The following is a 17,281-nucleotide window of genomic DNA, read 5'->3' as shown; positions in this document are numbered from 1 at the left end:
CTAGAGGAACACTTTGGTGTTTGAAAGTCCTGGCTTTGATTTTATACAGGTTTCTTTCTGACTCAGGCACCCTCTTCTAGCCTGTCCTTCTCTTGCAAGGATATTGAGGATAAGTACACAGAAGACCAGGGTTGCTCAGACAGTGCAGTCATGGAGACTAGATAGGTAACCAATATGTTTTACATTTGAGGGAGAAGAGCAAAAACTTCTTAGCCCAGCAATGAATGTTTCACCATCTAAGTTTAGATCTGCATTATGAATGTAAATGTTGGATTTCTGGGATTGCAAGGGTATCGGTTTCTTATGGAGAAACACGTGGAGCTTTAAAATTTGGATTTGTGTAGTATTGGCTTTCACTCATTTATTTTTGGTATAATACGCGTAAGAAGCAAGGTCAGTGTTAGTACAGTCTCCTGTTTGGTTCTAATTTTCTAGTGCCTGTACTACACAGTAGCAAAGCACTTTGCAGAGAGGTGAGGGTAAAGAAAAGGATAGCTTAATTGTAACCTAGGGCAACTCCGAAGCAGCTTAATAGTAAGTGCTTTTGTAAGATGTGCATACCAAAGAGAGGCTTGTGCATTAGAAAATACACCCACACTTTACAGGTTTGAACTGAGCTTTCTTGTGTGTGCTTTGTTAGTCAGGACTGTCGACAGCTTTTTCTTCTAATTACCTTTTGATTGTTTTGAAGAACACAAATGTAACACGAACTACTGTAATCAGAGTAAAAACATCTACAAAAATATTAGCTGAACCAGTATGATGAATGCCAAGGGAATGAATTCTGCAGCTGGAATATAAAGTGTGTAAGGCCATAAATCGGAATGTATCACTTGACACAGCATGTTGGAACCGCTCATAAATGAGCACTGGGAATAAAAATCAAATTGTGTCGTTAATAATTAATTTTTTTTTCCTAAAATTACCTTATTACCCCTCCCCAATCCAGTAAATCACTGGATGGTTTACCTCTTCAGAAGGATATCAGCATACATTTACGTGTCCTGGAGAAATGGAGGCCCAGCAAGGGAGAAGCAGCCTAGAAGATCTAGAAGCACTGCCTTGCGCACTGACTTTAAACACTAAAACCTCCCAGTTGGCCACCAGCTCTGCAGCAGCAGCGCTGCCTTTAGTTTTTTTGGCCTTGTCCCAGCATTTGGACTTACTGGAAGCAGCGCTCTGTTGCGGCTGGGGCTGAGACGCGTGCGACTGGAACGCGCTGTGCTCACGCTAGTGGTATGCATCTGTGTTGGTGCTAGCATTGAGGAGGACGCTGCCTTCCTGCCTCGTTTGCTTCCTTTCTTTGCCCGTGGTGGATTGTTTTCTTCATGTATCTTGCAGCGTGTTGTCCACTCTTGTTTGAAACTGTTCCAGGATTCATGACTTCTTTTGGGAGATGTTGCTGCTGCCAAATAAACTTGATTGCTAGATGTTCTACCTAAACTTCCCTTTTCCTTGTTTCAGTCTGTTAGTGCTGATTACAATGCTCTTCTGTAGTAATACAAATATTTTTTTCAGTCCTTCCCCCATGTAAATCTATTGCTTTCTTGCCTTCTTGTAGCTGCTGCCTGGCCAAGATTTAGGTAGCTGTTCCTTTTTTTTTGCTTGTTTGTTTTGTTTAAGATCTTTCTTTTCCTTTGGTAGTACTCCTGGTTGCTGTATCTGACCCCTCCCTCTCATTTGTCCCTTACAGTTTTTCTTATAATAGTATGCCAACATTATACAGAGCTAGATTAATGCAGCATTCCTTGTGATGTACTCAATTTATCATGTTTTTCTATGCTGTTTTGTCTACTTTTTAATTTTATGATTCCTATGATCTATATGAACTTGCTCTTTAGATTTCTGATTTTATTTTAAATACCTAGGGAGATCTAATAGTCCCTCAAATAACCCATTAGTTTGAAGTGTTATTTATCCGTACCCATTTTTATAGTTCTTCAGGAAGCTTTCATACATAGCTTACACAGTTCAGTAGTTGCTTCACTATTTGTTTCCTTCAGTATTTTTCCCATTTTGTTATTAGAAATGTGGTGGCTAATACAAGTTGCAGCTGAATTGCTGAAGTTGCAGCTTCAGTTAATGTCTGAGTAAACAAAATGGAGACATGCTTAGTATTTGGAAAGGAGAATTACAGGAGGTAAGAAATGGATCTTGTCGTTTAAAAATAAACACTCTAAGCACCCCCTGCCCCTCCCCGCCCCCCTTTTTTTTTTTTTTTAAGTCAGCGTTGGTCCTGTGCTCCAGCCTGGAGTAACCCTGTGTTGTGTTTCACTGAGTAACAGGAAGTTTATATTGATCCTTCATGCACATTAGCAAGTAGGGAGTTTAATAATTACATATTGGCAAAATTCCCATCGGGATGACTTGGTTTTCTCCCCTTGAGGTCCTTCCGAAATATCAAATGGAGACAGGAGTTTTCATTTCCTGACAGTCTGAAGTGCAGTTATTGTAGACTTTGAAGTGGAAGATATTAAAAATGGCTGGTGGAAGTGAAAATCTAATTTCTATACTGCCCTCCTGGTGATAAGCCGTAAGCGAAAACAGCGCAAGATTGGAGTTAGTGGCCAAAACAGCTGATTCTGTGTATCTGGGTCTTCTGAACAGTCATGAAATGCCTGTATTTTGAAATGTCAGTGATACAGACCTCCTCTGGGCTCTGGTTTAGTTATTATTGACTGACAATATATAGTATATACTGTATGGAAACTTGTTGGATTTTATTCAAATTAATTCCTCTGTTGACACTTAGAATGCAGTGGTCAGTGAGCTATGAAGTACTTGTATCTTAGCAAGGACTCCCATATTAGATTTGAATGAGTTTCTTATTCTTATAAGGAAATACTCTAGATTCCTCCTCAGTCTTTAAGCGTTAGGCTACCTACTTCTCCAGTTCAAATCTAATTTCCAAACATCTTTTTGTCTTTCATTGTTTCACCTTGTCGGCTGCTGCTGGGCCACAGGGCTACCCTTTTTATGCCTGCCTTTTGCTGTTATTCTCTGTGTGTGTTGGTTTCATCTTCGGTTTCATATCCCTAGAGATTCTTTCAAGAGAAAAATATTTCTTTAGGAGAGAGGGTACCTAGTAGTACATGGTTATGCTCTCAAATGTGCCTGAATTATGTTGCTTCGCAATTTCTTTAAATTTGGTAAACCCTCTAATAATGAGCTGTGGTTTGCACCAGAGCTCCTTGGGATGATTCCAGAAACAAAAGCCATGAGATAGAGTTCCTTATATGTGAAAGCAGCTAGAAGGATAATTCAAGTTCTGCATGATGCCATCTGAGAGACTGTTTTTTATAATTATTCTTATTTTCTTTGTGCAATGATGGAAAAAGAAAAAGCTACGTGATCCAGGAAGTGCACCAAATTGACTGTGCAGAGCACCACGATATCCAGACAATGAAATGGATGTTTTCAGCCTCAAAGTCTTGTTTGTTTGCTTTCTTGCTTGTTTGCTTGTTTGTTTTACTTAAAGGGACACTTTGACTTTATTGCAACTGAAGTATCTATTTTAGAAAATAGCAGCCACTCTCCTTTCTCCTGTTTCACAGTGAGGTGCAGTTGCCCTTAAGGGGAGGCTGAAAGCCTGTAATGAATGTCGTGTTTGTTAGTTCTGATTTTAAATGAGCTTTTTATGTATAGTCAACTGTTTTAACTGCAAAAATTTTGTTCTTTGCTCTCTGAGGGTAACATCTATTTTTATTGGGTTTGAGTCTTGTAGAAATCATAGTAGAGTGAAAAGTCTTCATTTGTTTGACAGACAAAGAGCATTTTAACATTTGGAAAGATCCTTACAGTCGGTAAATCCTGCAGTCATTCTGTGTACAAACACAGGAGAAAGCATCTCTTAATACTGTGTAAATCAGATTGGTCACCTTGTCAAAAGCTGAAGGTGATAATTTTTGCTTCTTTTTTATAATAGAACTTTTCCTCCCTCACTGAAAACATCACCTATATTCTAACTCTCAGTGCTGTGTTCCTGATGTTTTTACATCCTGCATATTATTTCTTTATGACCACGTTCTATTACAACTTGACTTATTTACAACTTCACTTGTTTTATCCTTTTGACTCCTCATCCCAATTTATTGTAGCAATGACTTTCTAATGTGGAATTAACTACATATTTGGGGAAATGGAAACTTTATGAAGTAAGGTCCTTCAAATTTGTGTACTTTCGAACTGTACCAAGCTGTCTCTATAACAGTAAGCAGTGTATTATGCCCATGTTTTCCTATAAATAGTATTTTCGCTTTAAGTTTATATTTTTTGTCTTTGAGGTGGTTGGTCTTTGTATGGATCTTTGTGCATTTAGGATAACGTGCATATTTTTTAGGACCTGAAGATGACTCTGAATGTACATGCATCGTAAAAAAGACTTGTCAGGTTTTGCTGTTGTATTTGTAGACCAGGGTGCAGATGTGGTTTAACGCTCATACAGCTGTCCTTCCCATTTCCTGTTGAAATGATGTTTTGCATAAATTTGATTTTGTTCTGGTACCGTATGGCATTCTCTCAATGAATAAAACAGTATTTTGAAACAATGGTTTGCATTAAAACAGTCTTGAAAGACTTTTATGAAAATTTGTAAGGTCAGTCACACAGTCTGCATTTATCAGGATTAGACATTAATTTAGCACTTTACCTAGTACCATGTATAGTCTTTGTGGACATTGCCTGTTTTACTACTGTGAGAGGCCACCACATCATGTAATCTGGCTTTTGAGCTTACTGAGCTTCACCCTGAAAGCAGGTAGGTTCACCATGCTGCCCATTTCTGTTGGGAAGCAGTTGTAAATACCTCCTCTTCAGTAGGAAGCTTTCCTCTTAATTCTAGCCCGCATTTATTTAGGGTTAGTTTATATCTATTTATTCTTTTGGCAGTATTATCCTTTAGTTCAAATAGCTCCCTTTTGTCCTTGGCATTTACCCATGGTGTATTTACAGAGCGCAGTTTTAGTCCATCCAGCCGTTGTTTTGTTAGCGTAGGTGAGCTAAGCAATTTTTGTCCCTTCTGATGTTGTAAGCTCCCATTCATCACTCCCATCTGAGTGATGCTTCTCTGCACCTGATGTGCTTTCTCTTTTATTTTATCGATAACTAGAGAACAGTGTATTCTACTGTTGGCTTGCATGAAGACTTTCCCTGCCTCTACTGGAAATAAATTTAGGGGGTTTGGTGCCTACAGGGATGGCTTATGGTCAGTCACCATGCGATCTTAATTCAGTTTTCTGCCTCTTCAAATAGATTAATCCTACATTTGGAATAAGGATTCATATTCGTGTTGAAAGGCATGTTCTTAGCCATCATATTTAATCCCATTCCTGTCATTTCAGTCTGTGAGTTCATTCATTTCTTCCTCTGATAATATAGTCCTCCTTTCTGTTGACAGACATACCGAAGAGAAAATGCTGAGAATCAGTCTTTGGTCACTAAAGAAAAATTAGATCACTCCCTGGACCAGTATTCAAGGAATCCAGTACTGAAATATAAGAATGCTGTACAGAGTTAAGCCCAGGTCCATCCACGTGCATTCACCTAATTTCTGATATACTATATTTCTTACAGGCATAACCAATAATCTTTTCTTTAATTATTTTGCATGCTTTCTGCCTCGTGCCTTAGTTGCGAATTCTCCAATCTCTGTTTTTTCCAAGGAGGTCTACTGCATTATTTAGTTCCTTTTTTAAAAAAAGAAAATTGGGTGAAAAAGATTAGGTTTCTTGACAGTTTAACACTTTCCCCATTTTCAACTTCCATATCTATTTCCTTCAAAACTTCTTTCACTTCCTTGTTTGTTAATTAACTTGAGTTACGTGTCTGTGGTTGTGTCACCTTTTTCTTCTTTCTTGGTATTGTTTGCTAATCTCTGTGCATATCCCACTGCCGTTTTTTGATGGAATTAGTAAAAATCCCTTTTAATTAATTTATAAGCTATTCTGTGTGGGGATAATCCTGTAACAACTAGCTAGACTTTTATGAAATACGCACTCCTAGGGACCTTGGGTTTGAAAGAGGCCTTGCAGTTTTTGTTCTTGGAAGAAGCAATTTTGCTAGCAGCATGCCAGAGGACTTCATTGCTCCCCCGCCCCCATTTCCCTTTTTAAAAAATTTACACAACTTTCAATAAGTATGTTTTGCAAATAGGCTTGGCTAATCCATGCTATAAATGTTCTGAATAATGTGGGCCAAGAAGTGCAGAGGAGTGGCAGGAATTTACAGCTAGATTAGGTCTATGGTATTTCCTCTCTCAGCAGGATGGTCCTAGATTAAACACTTGTAAACTTTCAATAATTTAACATAATTATAGCTTTACAGGAAATGTTGAAACCTTTGCTTTCCTACAGAAGAATCTCTTTTCTGCACTCTTAGATCCATCTGAAATTTGTTACCCTACTGCAACTCTCTTCTAAAGTCACGTGCCTTCCTAGTTATGGATAAACATAATGGTATTTCTTTTGTTCAGCATTTTCATATTTGAATATTTGCCAGGTTTTTGACAGTTTCTTAACGAAGTGATCTTGAACAGTGGTATTTATATAATGTCTAATAACTTCTCTTGAAAATGGACACAGTTGAGAACTGCTTTAGAAAGTGGAAGATTCACTATCCAGACTACATAGCCTTTACTCTACTTTTTGAAGCTGGACAACATCTTTGCATGATTCGTGGGAGGATGTGGTAATGGTCAGTATACCACACAATTCTGAGTTTTAGGGGATTTCTCCCAAACCTGGTCTCCACTGAAGGTGAATCACTCCCCATTGCAGCACTGTGGGAATGTGGTAAAAGGTTAATGATTCCCCAAATATTTTAAGCCTGAAAAAGCCCTTTTATATTGGTATAAACTTGTATGGTTTTGCAGAGCTGTTTTGATTTCAGCTGGGCTTCTTTTACATGGAGGAACTTACTACAGAGCTGTCTAGAAGTGTAAGATCTCTGGCACATCAGTTTTGCTTGTTATAACTTGGTGGAATTCATGGTTGTGCAGGAGATGACGTTAAATGAATAAGGAAGTGATTTAAAGAAGGTCTGATAAAAATCAGATGTAACTTTTTTTATCTGGTTGAGAAGACTGTCTCAAACTGAGATTTGAATCTACTTTGTGAGAATTGAGAAGAGCTAACTTGTTAAAGTTAACTAGGTACACTTCTGCTTCCTCTGTTCTAAAATAACCTTTTTTCCACTTGGGTTTGAATTTTCTGTAAACCTGTAAGATACAGGATTTTGTGCCCAGAGGTGCTGTAATACTTTGGGGTTGTATTATCATAGTTCGGTAGTTTTCACTTTTCTTTGGGATGGTTCTTTGGGATGGATCTTAGGAAGTAGGACTCCTGAAAAATAGGTGCTTGAATTAGGGGAGTGATTCAGACATGGCCTGCTCACTCTTGTTCTTTGTTTCAGAAAGTGAAACCCTTCTGAGATTTTCTGCTGAATAAAAAAGCCAGAAATAGGGGGTGTTTTTTGGCCTCTCCATAGCCTCATACATTGTACTTTTCATGGAGATATTTGGAAATTAGCATTTCAATTTTGTATATATTTAACTGATGGCATGTGAAAGTGTGCAGTTTAATTTATGTAAGCAACATTCTGCCTTTTTTAATAGCTTTGCTCTTTTTCCCAAATTGCATGTCATTTTATTCCCATTACATAACCTTTATTCTCAAAATTATGATTTGTGGTTAAGCTAAAAAGCTGAATCTGCATCCCTTCTGCTGAGAAATGTACCATTTCCTTATACTTAACTTAAACTTCTCAATATTTCATTGTACTTTTGCATAGGCCGGGACAGTTTGAAAAAAAAGATCTAAATCAGACTGGGAGAGTAGTCTTAAAGAAAACAAAATGAAAGGTTCCTTCCTCTTCCCCAGTGCTGGAAGAGTTGTCATACCCCCTGGTATGAGAGCTGGGCTCTTGGCTTGTTCTTGCTTTCTCTGATCTCTGCAACACGTGTCATTTCTTTGCGTTGCATCCCAGCTTCAGCTGGAGGGGTGGAGAGCAGTGGTGTCTTGCTGAAGTTCAGGCTTTTGATATGCTTTGACAGTTGCCTATCATGCTGATCAGTAGTGACTTCTGACTTTTTGCTGTTCTTTATCATACCCTCTTCCAGGCTTTGGTCTTACGTTGTGATCTGTGATGTAGCATCCCATCTGGCTTGCTCTGTGTGTGCGCAGTGACTAGCATGCTAATAGTAAAGATTGAACTGGTTTCATCTGGGAACAAGTGTCCTGGTTTCGGCTGGGGTAGAGTTAATTTTCTTCCTAGTAGCTGGTACAGTGCTGTGCTTTGGATTTAGGATGAGAATAATGTTGATCACACGCTGATGTTTTACTTGTTGCTAAGCAGTGCTTACACTGGTCAAGGGCTTTTCAGCTTCCCATGCTCTGCCAGGTGCACAAGAAGCTGGGAGGGGGCATAGCCAAACTGGCCAAAGGGCTGTTCCATACCATATGATGTCATGCTCAGTATAGAAACTGGGGGGCGTTGGTTGGGAGGCAGCCATCGCTGCTTGGGGACGGACTGGGCATCATTCAGCAGGTGGTGAGCAATTGCATTGTGCATCACTTGTTTTGTATATTCTTTTATCATTATTATTGTTATTACTATTATTATTTTCTCTTCCTTTGCTGTCCTATTAAACTGTCTTTATCTCAACCTATGGGTTTTACTTATTTTTTTCCCCGATTCTCTCCCCCATCCTAGTGAGATGGCGAGGGTGGTGAGCAAGCAGCTGTGTGGTGCTTAGTTGCTGGCTGGGTTTAAACCATGACAGTCCTTCTTGGCACCCAACGTGGGGCTCGAAGGGTTGAGATAACAGATCTGACCAGGGCATATTAAAACAAATTTGTTATAAGCAGTCATAATATTAGTTTAGTAGTCACTGGTCACAATGTTGATTTATTTGCTCTCAAAGTTGTTGTATTTCTTCTCAGAGTTGTGTTTTGTAACACCTTACTTGCCGTATATACTGTTTATCAGTATTCATGTGTTATCACCTCCGGGAGGTGGATTAAGGTTGTTGCTTTGCTGTACTGTGTAACACTGGCTTATGGTATGATAAAACTATTGGTCGTGAGACCAATCTGGTATTTGTACTCAGTATTGCCATCACCTCTGTACTTCGGGAGCCATCTATTGGAAACTCTTAATAATTACACTTTTTACTTTTTCTCCTCGGAGAGCCAACCTGTGGGGGAGACACCTTCCTCCATCTTCCCCTTCTTCTCCAGGCTAATTACAATAGCTCTTGAGAATTTTGAATATCCTTGGGATGTTCAAACCGGCATGTTCCTATTGCTATATCTCCTGAATGCGTGTCAGGTCTTGCTTAGGGTTAAACAACTATTTAAGAATACTGCAGCTACTCCAATCCAAGCGACAGGCACTGCAGCTGAACCAGAGAACCAACCCATGCCGGTATCAGTTGCCCCCATACACAAGAAGAAATCTTGGAAGCCAAAGTCAGCTCGTTTAGTAAGGGGTGAAGAAGCTTCTCTTAAGAGGGAGCAGGAGGAAGAAGCATACTGCCCTGCCAGCAAGGAGGCAGGCTATTCTAAAGCAGGGCCATCATGAGAACAGGAGGAGGAAGAAGAAGAATTCCCCACTTCCCCCTGAGGAAGCAGCTGGTGGAAGGGTTCCTCCTCTTCCTTAGAGGGAGAGGAAGAACTCATAAATGAGACAGTAACCACCCAATCTCTATCCCTGAGTGAGCCGCAAGATATGCAAAAGTATTTCAGTCGTCGACCAGGTGAGCACATTGTCACCTGGCTGATCCGATGCTGGGATAACAGGGCCAGTAGCCTGGAATTAGAGGGTAAGGAAACCAAACAGCTGGATCCCTTTCTAGGGAAGGGGGCATTGACAAAGCCATTGGAAAAGGGGCACAAGCCCTCGGCCTCTGGAGGCAGCTCCTGTCAGGCGTGAAGGAAAGGTATCCCTTCAAGGAATATGTTACATGTCACCCAGGCAAGTGGACCACCATGGAGAGAAGTATCCAGTACCTGAGGGAATTAGCCATGCTGGAGGTGATTTATGGTGACCTGAACAACGAGCAGTTATCCAAAGATCCACATGAAGTCAGGTGCACACGACCCATGGGGCGGAAGTTTGTACAGAGCGCACTATAATTGTATGCCAACTCATTGGCAGTAATGACCTGGAAAGACGGAGAGGAACCAACAGTGGATGAATTGGCTGGTCAACTCCAGCAATACAAAGAAAGTCTCTCTTCCTCCCTGTGGGCCTGCATCTCGGCTGTGGAGAAACTGCCGGACATGCTAGCTGAGAAACTGTCCCGGGAGTTCCAGCAATTCAAAGAGGATATGTCCTGCTCCCCACCTGTACAAACCACTATCTCAGCCATTAGGAGTAAGCGTTCCCCTGCTCAAGAGAGAGGATATAATGGGTACACACCATGGTCCACCCTGTGGTTTTACCAACATGACCACAGAGAGGACATGAGGAAGTGGGATGGAAAAATCTACCTCAACCCTAGAGGCACGGGTATGTGAGTTTCAAGGAAAAACAATCACAAAAAGGGGGTTCTTCCAGGAAAATTGCTGCTCCAGTTTCCAGTGAGCAGTTCCGCAGACAGAGCAGAAGGGCTGATCTTACTTCTGATCTTAATGAAGGGACTCCTGACTCATATCTACAAGAAGCGAGTAACAAATACTATGAGCAGGACTAGACAGGCCCTGCCTCCAGCCAGGTGGAGGAAAGGGCCAGCCAGGTTTACTGGACTGTGTGGATTCGATGGCCTGGCACATCAGACCCACAGGAGTATAAGGCCCTAGTAGAACCCGGTGCACAGTGTACCCTAATGCCGTCAAGGTATAAAGGGGCAGAACCCATCTGTATTTCTGGAGTGACAGGGGGATCCCAACAGCTGACTGTATTGGAGGCCCAAGTGAGCCTAACTGGAAATGAGTGGCAGAAGCACCCCATTGTGACTGGCCCAGAGCCTCCATGCATCCTTGGCATAGACTACCTCAGGAGAGGGTATTTCAAGGACCCAAAAGGGTACCGGTGGGCTTTTGGTGTAGCTGCCTTGGAGATGGAGGAAGTTAAAGAGCTGTCCACCTAGCCCAGTCTCAGAGTACCCTTCTGTTGTGGGGTTGCTGAGGGTTGAAGAACAACAGATGCCAATTGCTACCACAACAGTGCACCGGCGGCAATATCGCACCAACCGAGACTCCCTGATTCCCATCCATGAGCTGATTCGTCGACTGGAGAGCCAAGGAGTGATCAGCAAGACTCGCTCACCTTCAACAGTCCCATATGGCCAGTGTGAAAGTCTAATGGAGAGTGGAGACTAACGGTAGACTGTTGTGGCCTGAACAAAGTCACACTGCCACTGAGTGCTGCATGCCGGACATGCTAGAACTTCAATACGAAGTCAAAGGCAGCCAAGTGGTATGCAACAATTGATATCGCTAATGCATTCTTCTCAATCCCTTTGGCAGCAGAGTGCAGGCCACAGTTTGCTTTCACTTGGAGGGGTGTCCAGTACACCTGGAATTGACTGCCCCAGGGGTGGAAACACAGTCCCACCATTTGCCGTGGACTGATCCAGACTGCACTGGAACAGGGTGAAGCTCCACAACATCTGCAATACATTGATGACATTATCATGTGGGGCAACACAGCAGAAGAAGTTTTGAGAAAGGGAAGAAAATAGTCCAAATCCTGAAGACCAGTTTTGCCACAAAACAAAGTAAGGTCAAGGGACCCCTGCACAGGAGATCCAGTTTTTAAGAATAAAAAGGCAAGATGGACGTCATCAGATCCCAATGGATATGATCAACAAAATAACAGCTGTGTTCCCACCAACTAGCCAAAAGGAAACGCAAACTTTCTTAGGCATTGTGGATTTTTGGAGAATGCATATTCCAACTTACAGTCTGATTGTAAGCCCTCTCTATCAAGTGACCCAGAAGAAGAATGATTTCAAGTGGGGCCCTGAGCAACAACAAATCTTTGAACCAATTAAATGGGAGATAGTTCACGCAGTAGCCCTTGGGCCAGTCTGGGCAGGACAAGATGTAAATAAATGTGCTCTACACCACAGCCGGGGAGAATGGCCCTACCTGGAGCCTCTGGCAGAAAGCACCAGGGGAGACTTGAGGTTGACCCCTAGGGTTTTGGAGTTGGGGATACAGAGGATCCGAGGCCTGCTATACTCCAACTGAGAAAGAGATATTGGCAGCATGTGAAGGGGTTTGAGCTGCTTTGGAAGTGGTTGGTCCTGAAGCACAGCTTCTCCTGGCACCCTGACTGCTGGTGCTGGGCTGGATGTTCAAAGGGAGGGTCCCTTCTACACACCATGCAACTGATGTGTAGAGGGGACCCTCTACACATCAGTGGAGGAAGTGGTCACACTGATCACACAACAGGCTTGAACAGGAAACCCCAGTCGCCCGGGAATCTTGGAAGTGATCATGGACTGGGCAGAAGGCAAAGATTTTGGAATATTGCCAGAGGAGGAAGAGATGTGCTGAAGAGGCCCCACTGTATAATAAACTGCCAGAAAATGAGAAGCAATATGCCCCGTTCACTGATGGGTCCTGTCATCTTGTGGGAAAGCATCAGAGGTGGAAGGCTGCTGTATGGAGTCCTATACGAGTTGTAGAAACTGCTGAAGGAGAAGATGAATCAAGTCAGTTTGCAGAGGTGAAGGCCATCCATCTGGCTTTGGATATGGCTGAACGAGAAAAGTGGCCAGTACTTTACCTCTATACTGATTCATGGATGGTGGCAAATGCCCTGTGGGGGTGGTTGCAGCAATGGAAGCAGAGCAACTGGCAGTGCAGAGGCAAACCCATCTGGGCTGCCGCATTGTGGCAAGATATTGCTGCCTGGGTGGAGAACTTGGTTGTAAAAGTACGTCACGTAGATGCTCACGTACCCAAGGGTTGGGCCACTGAAGAACATCAGAACAACCGGCGGGTGGATCAGGCTGCTCAGATTGAAGTGGCTCAGGTGGATCTGGACTGGCAACATAAGGGTGAATTATTTATAGCTTGGTGGGCCCATGACACCTCAGGCCATCAAGGAAGAGCTGCAACATATAGATGGGCTCGTGATCGAGGGGTGGACTTGGCCATGGACACTATTGCATAGGTTATCCATGAATGTGAAACATGCGCTGCAGTTAAACAAGCCAAGAGGTTAAAGCCTCTCTGGTATGGAAGACAGTGGCTGAAATACAAATATGGGGAGGTCTGGCAGATCGATTATATCACACTTCCACAAACCCGCCAAGGTAAGCGCCATGTGCTTACAATAGTGGACGCAACCACTGGATGGCTGGAAACATATCCTGTGCCACTGCCCGGAACTCTATCCTGGGCCTTGAGAAGCAAGTCCTGTGGTGACATGGCACCCCAGAAAGAATTGAGTCAGACAACGGGACTTGTTTCCGAAACAATCTCATAGACACGTGGGCCAAAGAGCACGGCACTGAGTGGGTATATCACATCCCCTATCATGCACCAGCCTCCAGGAAAATCGAACGATACAGTGGACTGTTAAAGACTACACGGAGAGCGACGGGTGCTGGGATGGGCAAACACTGGGATACACATTTAGCAAAGGCCACCTGGTTAGTCAGCACTAGGGGATCTGCCAATCGAGCTGGCCCTGCCCAATCAAAACTCTTATGTGCTGTAGAAGGGGATAAAGTCCCTGTAGTACACATAAAAAATATGCTGGGGAAGACATGGGTTATTCCCGCTTTGGGCAAAGGCAAACCCATCCATGGGATTGCTTTTGCTCAAGGACCTGGATGCACTTGGTGGATAATGTGGAAGAATGGGGAAGTCCAATGTGTACCTCAAGGGGATTTGATTTTGAGTGAGAATAGCCAATGAACTGAATGGTAGGATGTTAGTTGCTATATAATACTGTATGTCATCACTACTATGGTTGCTATATGCCATATCAACAGTATTACAGTAAGAATCACTTAGACTAACAAAGAATGAACTTTGATGAAACCGAGCAAAATGCAGTGGTGATGGAGCCCGAACTGGCATCAGCATGCAACAGTCCAACACCACACACAATCTCTCCTGCCCTGAAAGACTGTTAAGATAGAGCCCAAAGTCATGGACTAAATGAACTCGATGGACACTTTAGAGGCACTGCCCATAGACTAAGGGAATGATATCTGTGTGTATATATCAAAAGACAGGGCAAGTGGTGGTGGTTAATTGGAATGCATTGGAAAGGGTAGGACCTGGGCATGATGTAGATGGTATAGAATAAGGGGTGGATGGTGTCCTGGTTTTGGCTGGGATAGATTTTTTTTTTTTTTATTTTCTGACTAGTAGCTGGTATAGTGCTGTGTTTTGGATTTAGTATGAGAATAATGTGATAGCACACTGATGTTTTAGTTGTTGCTAAGTAGTGCTTATACTCAGTCAAGGACTTTTCAGCTCCCCATGGTCTGCCAGGTGCACAAGAAGCTGGGAGGGGGCACAGCCAGGACAGCTGACCCAAACTGGCCAAAGGGCTGTTCCATACCATATGATGTCATGCTCAGTATAGAAACTGGGGGGGTTGGCTGGGGGGCAGCGATCACTGCTCGGGGACAGGCTGGGCGTCAGTCAGCAGGTGGTGAGCAATTGCATCATTCATCACTTGCCTTTTGTATATTATTTTATCGTTGTTGTTGTTATTAATAATAATAATAGCTGGTTGACAGCCGGCTGAACATGAGCTGGCAGTGTGCCCAGGTGGCCACGAAGGGCAACAGCATCCTGGCTCGTATAGGGAATAGCGTGGCCAGCAGGACTAGGGCAGTGATCGTGCCCCTGTACTCGGCACTGGTGAGGCCGCACCTCGAATGCTGTGTTCAGTGTTGGGCCCCTCACTCCAAGAGAGACATTGAGGGGCTGGAACGTGTCCAGAGAAGGGCAACGGAGCTGGGGAAGGGTCTGGAGCACAAGGCTGATGGGGAGCGGCTGAGGGAACTGGGGTTGTTTAGGCTGGAGAAAAGGAGGCTGAGGGGAGACCTTATCGCTCTCTACAACTACCTGAAAGGAGGTTGCAGAGAGGTGGGGTCGGTCTCTTCTCCCAGGTAACAAGCCATAAGACAAGAGGAAATGGCCTCAAGATGTGCCAGGGGAGGTTTAGATTGGATATTAGGAAAAATTTATTTAGTGAAAGGGTTATCAAGCATTGGAAGAGGCTGCCCAGAGAGGTGGTGGAGTCACCACTCCTGGAGGAGTTCAAAAGACGTGTAGATGTGGCACTTCGGGACATGGTTTAGTAGGCATGGAGGTGTTGGGTTGACAGTTGGACTCGATGATCTTAGAGGTCTTTTCCAACCTTAATGATTCTGTGATTATTTTCTCTTCCTCTGCTGTCCTATTAAACTGTCCTTATCTCAACCCACAGGTTTTACTTCCTCTCCCCTGTCTCACCGTGGGGGAGAGCATAAGCGAGTGGCTGTGTGGTGCTTAGTTACCGACTGGGATTAAACCACAATGAGTCACTCGGTGACCTTAAAGTATCTGAAGGGAGTGTGGAGGAGAGAGTTCCAAGAATAGGTTTAAGAAAAGAAAAACAAACAAACATCTCTTTGAAGATACCAGGCTTGAACTATTTGGGGCTTATATCTCTTAAGGAATTGGGTTTTAATTCATGAGCTGTGCAATCAAGGTAACCTTATTTTTCTGCCTCCTGCCAAGAAAGTAAGCACCATGTAAGTCAAACTTTTTAGTTAAATGAGTATTTTATTACTATCCATACATGTGAAAAAAGACAAAAGAGTTAAAATGTTCTTAGCCCTCAAGTAGTTAACGGTGTTGTACCAAAATTTAACTTTGTATTATGTGTGAAGGCAGAAGACAATTTCTGAAAAGGTGTAGCTTTCTGGATGAAAGCTGTTGAACCTGTCTTTAATGAGTGAATGCAGCTGTATTTATTTAAAGTGCATAGTACCCGATTCTAAATCTCTGCTTTTGGTTTCTGTCCTACAGGGAACACAGTGAGTAACCTGATTTTCATTCTACCTCCAATCTATGGTGCGATTCAGACCTGTAAAGATGGCCTTGAAAAACGGTATTTAGCTGCATATTTGTGTCTTACAGGTATGTGTAAAACTTAATTTGCTCTTTCATTATAAAGAGAGCTCAGATGTGCAATGAACAATATCCAAATATTAATAAACCAAGTAGTTAAATCCAAATACTATATGTGTGAAACATAAACCTCAATTTGTTATACTTGTTAATGTTTACAGAAAATTAGTATTTGTTGGAAGGACATGAAGTTAGAATTCACTACACAACTTTATGAGATTTTAAAGTGATCCTTTTCTGGCTTTAAGTCCTGCTCAGTGCATCTTAGCTTACTGTGTCCTTTTCTGATGATTTACAGAACATGCCTTCTGTGTCCTACTTCCAAACAGTTTCACACTATATTAGTATTTTTGTGGTATTTGTATGGAACAGTAATACAAGAAATGGCCAAGATCTTGAAGGAACTGGAAAAGCATTCTTTCATGAGTTTGAATTTGTTTTCAGTTCCTCTTCGGCATATATCACCCAACAACCTAACTGCTGTCGTGTCTGCGAAGTTTTGCAAGGGTGGAAGAACAATGTGACATTTGTGTATAGACGCACTTAAGGGCAGTCTGTTTTTTCTAAAATAGCAAAATCCAGAAAAGAACCAACTTCCTTTAAAATGTTAATTATGCAACTAGAAGTCATGTTCCTTATGAGAAAAGAAGATGTTTGAAGATGGTTTAGATTTGGCAATTGGGTCTCGAAGTAGATTTCATAGAATTTCTGTGTTTCACAGGATTTGTATGTTTGCTATGCCTCCACAGAGATAGGAACTTATCTTAACCAGTCTCCTCAGTGGTAAGAGACTGGTTTAATTGTAAATCTTACTTTTAAGATTGGCATACTTATGTATTTAGAGAAAACATTGTCAAAAAGCACATCCATATGCTAAATGTATTCTTGATGCCAATTAAACTGTAACACATACTAGGTACAACTTCATGGTTTTTCAGTTACTTCAGCTTTGCTGATACGTGTGAAAGATAAGCAGCAACAACATACAGCTTTGGATGTTGTGTGAATGCTTTCCAAATAGCCATTTGTAGGCTTTTTATGGGTTTGAGTAGTTAATTGTTTTTGCCTCAGTATAAAATAGTTTGGTAGGAGGAATTCCTGAAGGTTAGTGTTTCCTTTTAAAAAGACAGGGAAAGAAACAGTGTGTAAGTGTTTGCTGAAGTTGACTCTTTGCATGCTCTTGAATCAAAGTA

At 42.2% G+C, this 17,281-nt stretch overlaps 1 protein-coding gene across 2 annotated transcripts in view; it reads left to right on the top strand.

Annotated features, from left to right (window-relative positions):
- The window catches only part of ACER3 (alkaline ceramidase 3), a 68,030-nt gene that overhangs the window by 12,616 nt on the left and 38,133 nt on the right, over positions 1–17,281 (top strand). For both annotated transcript variants that reach the window (XM_072850878.1, XM_072850879.1), the window contains exon 2: positions 15,987–16,097. In XM_072850878.1, the coding sequence (XP_072706979.1) occupies positions 15,987–16,097 (111 nt within the window). The remainder of the gene's footprint in view (positions 1–15,986; positions 16,098–17,281) is intronic.

The sequence above is a fragment of the Ciconia boyciana genome, chromosome 1 (assembly GCF_034638445.1).
Source record: "Ciconia boyciana chromosome 1, ASM3463844v1, whole genome shotgun sequence".
NCBI lineage: Eukaryota > Metazoa > Chordata > Aves > Ciconiiformes > Ciconiidae > Ciconia > Ciconia boyciana.
The sequence above is the reverse complement of the archived record's forward strand: the minus strand, read 5'-3'. Positions and strand labels throughout refer to the sequence as shown.